Source organism: Palaemon carinicauda, chromosome 8, assembly GCF_036898095.1.
Source record: "Palaemon carinicauda isolate YSFRI2023 chromosome 8, ASM3689809v2, whole genome shotgun sequence".
Taxonomy (NCBI): Eukaryota; Metazoa; Arthropoda; class Malacostraca; order Decapoda; family Palaemonidae; genus Palaemon; species Palaemon carinicauda.
Genome location: NC_090732.1, coordinates 85,739,626 through 85,747,667, shown reverse-complemented (window position 1 = coordinate 85,747,667; position 8,042 = coordinate 85,739,626). Strand labels below are relative to the sequence as shown.

Here is an 8,042-nt window from a genome sequence, read left to right as displayed (position 1 = left end):
ATTAAGGGAACAAGGGATAATTGAGGAGAGCGAATCCCCCTGGGCTTCTCCAATTGTAGCTGTTAGGAAAAAGGATGCCTCGGTAAGATTGTTTGTTGATTATAGGAAGTTGAATGCAATCACTAAGGATAATGTATTTCCATTGCCCTCGATCGAAGAATTGCTTGTGAAGGTACAGGATAGTAAATATTTTACAACTGTTGATTTAAAATTTGGATACTATCAAATACCCATTCAAGAAGACAGTAAATATAAAACGGCATTTATAGCTAACGATCAACTATTTCAGTTTAATTTTCTTCCTTTCGGTATTAAAAATGCTCCAAGTCATTTCTCTAGAGTAATGATGGCGCTTTTGTCTTCCTTAATTGGCCATAATGTTCTTGTTTATGTAGACAATATCATAATTACAGGGAAAATGGCCGAAGAACATAATAACAATATTCGTAAAGTTTTAGAAGCATTGCGACATAATGGTATGAAAATAAATTTGTCAAAGTGCAAATTTTTCTGTAAACAGGTCGAATTTTTAGGTCACATAATAACCCCAGAAGGTATCCAACCCTGTCCCAGTAAAGAAGCGGCTATTAGAGATTTCCCCAGGCCACGTAAGCCTAAGGAAGATAGCGAGACCCTTAGATGCTTTAAAGAAACAAAAAGTAATAAATTGAGGAGTGGAAGAAGAAAGGGCCTTTAACCATTTGAAAGCTGCTTTAACTAGCAAGGAATTACTCACATACTCTAGATTTGATCGCCCATTTTTAGTGACAACAGATGCGAGTAGCATAGCTATTGGTGGCATAGTTTCTCAACGAGATGATAAAGGCTAAGAGCGACCCATTTCTTTTGCTTCCCAGGCATTAAAAGGGGCAGAAAAGAATTATAGTACATTCGATCGAGAGGCTTTGGCTAATCTTTGGGTTCTAGAGAGGCATCGGTTCTCTATATTAGGTCAGTGGGTTGAGTTGCAAAGTGATCATCGCCCCTTACGTGATTTGTATTATAAAAATGATTTGACCTCTCGATAAGCGAGATGGATTGAGAGATTGTTAGAGTTTAATATAAAGGGTTTTCACCACATAGAAGGTAAAGCTAACAAGGTAGCTGAAGCTCTCTCTAAAGGTGCAGTAATAGGAGCAACCACTAGAGCACAAAAGAGGAACAAAGAACGTAACCAAAATATTGAAGACCCCCATCAAAATAGAGAAAATAGAGAACTGGATGTAAATTCTCCTGAGGAACAAACAGAATACGGGAGTGGAGAGAGAGGAGAGAGAGAGAGGGAGGGGGAGTGTTGCAGATGAATATATGTGGGTGGCCAAGGACATGACTAGGGGTATCCAGAATGAATGCCCTGATGATGCAGGTTTGATAGACTTGGGAAGTTGGGGCATAAAAGAAGTCCGAGAGGGACAGAAAAAAAGAGGAATGGATGGAAAGAGTACGAGCGGTGATTAAAGGAGAATCGGAGAGTTATACATCATTTCTGTTTGTGCCTCGTGAGATTTTTTTTTATGAAAATGATATCTTATATTATGCTTAAGAGAAGAGGGGAGCGGAATTTTGTGCATGGATAGTTCTTCCTCCCTCCTTAATTAATCGAGCCATCCACATTGTACATGCAAGTTCGTATGCAGGGTATTTAGGGATTAAGGAGAGCACGTGAATCCTTCTTTCGGGTAAGCATGAAAAAATCTATAGAGAATTATACAAAATGTTGTCATCCTTGTAACTGTTTCAAAGAACATAAAAACACTGTACCGGAAGCCAGAAAGTGGCCTGTGATTCTTATCAAATTTTATAGAATGCATATGGATGTGGTTTAACACAAAAAGTATATATGTGTATTTGTGGATGCATTTACTTGGTGCACTCATACTTACGCAATGTTGGATAAATCAGCAAATTCATTAGCCCAGGCACTGTGCTCTTTCATTACCAGGTTTGGTTGATCGAAAATTTGGTAAGTGATAATGGTCTCGAGTTTATAGATAAAGTGGGGACAGGGGCGCAGGAGCGTTTTCCTATTTGGGGGGCTAAAGTTTGAAATGACACTGAAGGTGGAGCCGCAGGCATGAAGGCATGGTCGGTGGGGGGGGGGGGGGGGGGGGGAATCTGGGGCTCCTCTCCAGAAAAGTTTTATGAGGAAACACCCTCAGAGGCGATTTCCTGGCATCTGACAGCATATTGTAAAAAAGAAAAAAAATCACATTTTTGGAAGATTTTTATGCGACCAATTCCAATTTTTACACAATAACAATCACAAAACACATATAGGCATATATATATATATATATATATATATATATATATATATATATATATATATATATATATATATATATATATATATATATATATATATATATATATATATATATATATATATATACCGATAGGCCTACTTAGTGAATTTACCAAAATTATACTGACGATGTTGATTCTTTGCTACAAACTCATACGCAATATCAATCAAGTTAAGGCTATCGGTTTGTTTTTTCAACAACACACCCCAAGTCTCACAGACACTCTTGCTCAGTGGTGATTAACTGTGGTGATAAATTACATTTGTAGTTAACTGATTCGCTGCGGGCGACGTAATATTACGTCTAGATATTTTCCATTGTTTCACAGTGAGCGACGTAATATTCCGCAACAAATTTGATATATTTGCCATCATGTACTGTTATAAGTAAATGTCAATGACAAAAGTCAGAAACACTCTAATGTGTCTTGGGAATCAGTGTATAATTAGTGTATATCTAAAATTGATCATAATATGGTGAAATTTATATGTGTAAGGTAGTCTTTATATAAAAAAAATAGCATTTTTATGGATAAGATTGCGTATCGTCAAACACGGCACATCCGTAAAAACAACAATGGTTCATGATTAATTTTATTCTCACCAACTAATTGTATATTTTATACAAACAATGGTTGATACATTGTTTCATTTCAGTGAGTTTATTTTCATAACCTGTTTGGTATGATGGATAAAAAATATCAAATGTTGATGACTGAAAGTGGTCAACACTATCACAGTGAACGTAAATATGACGATGTCAAAACTATAACAAAGCAATTCATATTACTCAATGAATAATAACATGAAGCATCAGACCTTGTGAGAAGAGAATACAGTAAATTTGATTCTCTCATTTGTTTACTTCGTGAATCTAGATAAATGAAAACATTAGGTAAATCAAATCGTTCTACAAGTTTCAACTTGCTTTCCAATATGGCTGTCGTGTTGTACAACATATATTAAAATAACTGAATTTAGTTATATATATATATATATATATATATATATATATATATATATATATATATATATATATATATATATATATATATATATAGAATAATTGTAAGTAAGCAAAATTAAGAACAAGCATATTTCTAATATAAACATACATATTTGAAAGTCATGCCTGAGACCAGAAAATATGCATATTAAAAGTGTATGGATAATGTATAATTAATACTTCATAAGCTCTGAAATTATATAAAAGTATACATATTTGAAAAAAAATATGAAAAAATTATATATATATATATATATATATATATATATATATATATATATATATATATATATATATATACACACACACACACACACACACACATATATATATATATATATATATATATATATATATATATATATATATATATATATATATATATATATATACACACACACACACACACACACATATATATATATATATATATATATATATATATATATATATATATATATATATATATATATATATATATATACACACACACATTCATGCATATGTTTATATGTGCGATATTCGTAAACTACATATGTTCGCGTGTGTCATGTTTTCAATTTGTTACTGCGCATCAATGATGTAATTTGTTACTATAATAGTGTTTGGTAATGATGGATAGATTAACATATGTTTGCACGGTACGCACTGGGGGTCAAACATTATAAGTGGCTTGATTCCCAATATAGGGGCTGCTCTCTGTAAAACTAAGCGAGTGACGGGTCTGTGAAACTATGATGCTGAGTACTAACATGATACTTACGTGGCGGGGGTGGGGTGGGAGGGTGAGACTGTACAAGAGCTGTTGCCAGAGATGAAATGCATTTACAAAATGTAAATCTGAATGTTTAAAAGCATATTTTCAGCAAAAAAGTGAGGGGGCTATAGACCCCAGCCCCCCTGCTCCTACGCCCCTGGGGGAAATCGATCACGGACTTGATGAAAATTGAAAACTTTTTAGTGACCGCATATAAGCCTTCAGCTAATGGCTTAGTGGAATTGCATAATAGGGAAGTAGTGAGATTTTTACATTACTTAGTGGCTGATGACCTCCTTCATTGGCATGCCATGCTTCCTACAGCTGAGGTAGCTTTGAACATTACATATAATGCTTCGCTCAGGGACACGCCTTTCTTTTTAGTGTATGGACAGAATCCGGTGTTACCATATACGCTCCTCATCAATTCGCAACAATTGCCAAATTATTCAACTGAGTCATACCATGTATATCTATTAAATCTATTGAGGAGAGTAATGAACACCACTGAAAGGTTTTTGAAAAGAGCTAATGAAAAACACAGCTCAAAGTATGATGGTCGGTTTAAAACCGCACCGGTAAAAGTATTTGGTGGCGATCGTGTGTATTTGAAACGATTACAACCTAGGAAACACAAACTAGAGCCAGCGTATTTGGGTCCGTACCGAGTAAAGACGGATAAATCCAACACAGTTGTGATACAAAGCATTATTAATGGCGCAGTGTCTGAACATCATCAGGCACACATACATGTGGTGCCTGAAGAGATAGTTTTCAAAAGTGTAAAGGTGCATACACACTGCGCTGATGTTTCGTGTTAACACGCCATATGACGTGTTAACACATGTTAGCAAAATATCTGGAACAGGCGTTCTCATAATGCAGTTCACACTGGTCTGATATGTCGCGTAACACGTCAGCTGACGTGTTACGCGACATAACATGCATCAACACGCATCAGATCAAATTCAAAACTCCCAGATATTCGTCTGAAGGAAATCTGCGTCAGATAGGTGTAGGCGCATATTATTGTATAGTGTTTTGATATTATTCTATAGTGTTTCGAAGTTATTCTATAGTGTTTCGATATTATTCTATAGTGTTTCGATATCATTCTATGTTTTGAAATTATTCTATATTTTGAAATTATTCTATAGTGTTTCGAAATCATTCAACAGGTACTATTCTATGGTGACAAAGTGTTTTCGTTATGGAGGAACAGTTAATAGAATATGTAAGAGAATACGATCACTTATTCAATCCACAAAACAAGGATTATAGAGACCAGAATGCCAGAAGAAAAGCTTGGGAGGAAATCAGCGGAAAAATTGGTATTTCAGGTAAGTTAACATTATATTTATTCTATTTATCGAATACAATATTTAAAGAATACAATTAGCAGTTACAAATAATTTTTTAAGCAGTAGCATACTAATTTCATTTGCTCGCTCGTTTGTTGAGAAGTTACCATTTGTAAAGGTCACAATAATTCACAGTTGAATTCCTTTCTGGTTAATTTTTATTACTAAGAAATCCTGCCTTTACGAATAGCTTTCCACTGCCATGGGCATTTTGTAAACTCCTTCTTGTTTTACAAAATGCTTTTTGAAGCTCTCTCGTACTGCAGCAGCCTCTCGCACATGATTTCTTCTGATTGATTGTAGATCTACTAATGCCTGAATTTCTGTCACAGATGCCTGAATACGTTTTTCGAAATTCGTATTCCTGGAAACACGAAGCATGTTGTGAAGGCACCATGAAGCCAGTACAATTGAATCAACTGTTTCTGGTTGAAACAAGAATGCCAAAGGCGTTTTCCACAACTCGCCTTGCTCTTGACAATCTATAATTAAAAATTATTTCTTGATCTCCATTAATTGAATTTTTAGCGATAGGTCGCATACTGTAAGTTTTAAGAGGAAACGCTTCATCTGCTACAATGACAAAGTCACATGGATCACCAGAAGGGTCAAATTTTTCAACTTTATGAAAATGAAGCAGATTTTTGGCACATTTTTTACCAAAATTGGACCTTTTAAATGTTCCTCCATCACTATTCCTTCCAAAAGCTCCTACATCAACCATAATAAATTTATAATTGGCTTCTACCAACGCCAGCAAGAAAATGGAAAGTGTTCCTTTACAGTTGTGGTAAGAGAATGTAAGGGCATCGCATTTGAATGTGTTTACCATCCAATGCTCCTAAGCAATGTGGAAACCCCCATATCTCTTCAAAATCTTTTGCAATTTCTTTCCACTTTATTTCTTCTGGCTCTGGAATATAAATAGCCTTAAGTGATTCCCAAATAGCTTGGCAGCATTCTTTCACTATTTGTCTAACCGTACTGAAGCCCATTCGAAAGGTGAATCCAAGTGATCTGTATGAATTTCCTGTTGCCAAATACCTGAAAAAGATAAAATAAAATATATAAGCTTGCTTATTTATAACAATAATTATAATAATAATAACATATATATATATATATATATATATATATATATATATATATATATATATATATATATATATATATTTATATATAATATATATATATATATATATATATATATATATATATATATATATATATATATATATATATATATATATATATATATATATATATATATATATATATATATATATAAGTTATATTTTGCAGCTGACGTATGCAAAGACATCTGGATAAAACTTCGGAATGCTTATACAAATGCCAGAAAGAGAAAGAACACAAAATCTGGTCAAGCAGCTAAGAATATTCCTAAGTGGAAATATGAAGACCAAATGTCGTTTTTTATCCCAACATTGGAACCACGGAGGTATGTATGATAAATCATTTAAACACATTAATTTCAATTTAAATCAAATAATTCTTTTAATGGCCTTTGCTTCACTTGTTGGAGGAAAGCTCCAAAATTGAAAACAATTTGTCCTTTTACCTTTACTGATTGTCTTTTTAATTTTTTATTATTTCAGTACTCATGGAAATGTGGAACCACTTTCTCAAAGTGATGGTGATGTGGCTAGTGCTGTCATCAATGAAAATACTGAAGAGGACTTAAACATAAGCCAAATAGACAAAACTGCAGCATCAGAGAAGGGTGCCGATGGCAATGGTAACCAAGAAACTATAATTGCAGCTCAAAGCATTGGTGACCAACAAGTTGCTGGAAGCACATCAACTCACAAACCAAAGTATAGGAAAAGGCAGATACTGAATTCATCCATAAGTGAAATAGTAAACATTATGAAGGATAACAGCCGTATGCGGGCCAAAAGTATTCAACTTTCAGAAGGCCACAAAACACATAGAGACGAAACGGAAATGTTTTTTTTAAGTATTGCCAGCTCGGTTAAAAAACTCAACTCAGTGCCATTGAACAAGCCAGAGTAAAGATGGAAATAAGCAATATGGTGTTCAAGGCCCAGATTCGGGAGATGGAGCAGCAAAACCTTTATCAAAACACTGCATCTGGTCCCTTTCATCTACCCGTAGTACCAATTCCATCTCCCTCTAACTCTAACACATCCTCCGTTACATCATTTGGTGAATCTTACCCCAGTTGCTATTCTACCTCGACTACAGCACCTTCTACCCCTTTTCCTGCAATGGAAGACTCTACAAGTCCTACAGGAACGGAGGCAGTATATTTTTCTATGTAATATCTTACATATTTATGTGTTTCATGTACCTAATTAGCTGAAAATAATATTAAGACATAATTGTATAAGTCTTACTCACCTCAAGCATACAGCAAATCTCTCTTCTGCTGCTATACATTTCTTTAGTTGAGTGTTGGATTTTGTAATTGCTGGTTTTATTATGTGTAAAAGGTTGTAGAACTCTTCTTTTGTCATCCTAAAGTACATAACAAAACGATCTTCCTGTGACAGTAGCTGGAGAAATAGGTGATGAAACTCGCCCAAACTATCTCTTTCGGCGTTTATCACATTTGTTTGAGTTTTTTTCCAG

At 34.3% G+C, this 8,042-nt stretch overlaps 1 protein-coding gene across 1 annotated transcript; it reads left to right on the top strand.

The window, feature by feature from the left end:
* Positions 1-5,252: 5,252 nt before the first annotated feature.
* On the top strand, positions 5,253-7,576 carry LOC137644917 (uncharacterized). The gene is made up of 3 exons (XM_068377792.1): positions 5,253-5,408; positions 6,732-6,888; positions 7,046-7,576. Exons 1-3 carry the CDS (start codon positions 5,279-5,281, stop codon positions 7,461-7,463), a joined length of 705 nt encoding a protein of 234 aa, XP_068233893.1. The 5' UTR covers positions 5,253-5,278; the 3' UTR covers positions 7,464-7,576.
* Positions 7,577-8,042: the final 466 nt, after the last annotated feature.

Bases quoted from the DNA above. Each gene is read 5' to 3' on its own strand.
- LOC137644917 (XM_068377792.1), top strand. From the start codon at position 5,279: ATGGAGGAACAGTTAATAGAATATGTAAGAGAATACGATCACTTATTC. The intron at 5,409-6,731 runs GTAAGTTAACAT...TATATTTTGCAG, and splicing joins CGGAAAAATTGGTATTTCAG to CTGACGTATGCAAAGACATC. The intron at 6,889-7,045 runs GTATGTATGATA...TTATTATTTCAG, and splicing joins CCAACATTGGAACCACGGAG to TACTCATGGAAATGTGGAAC.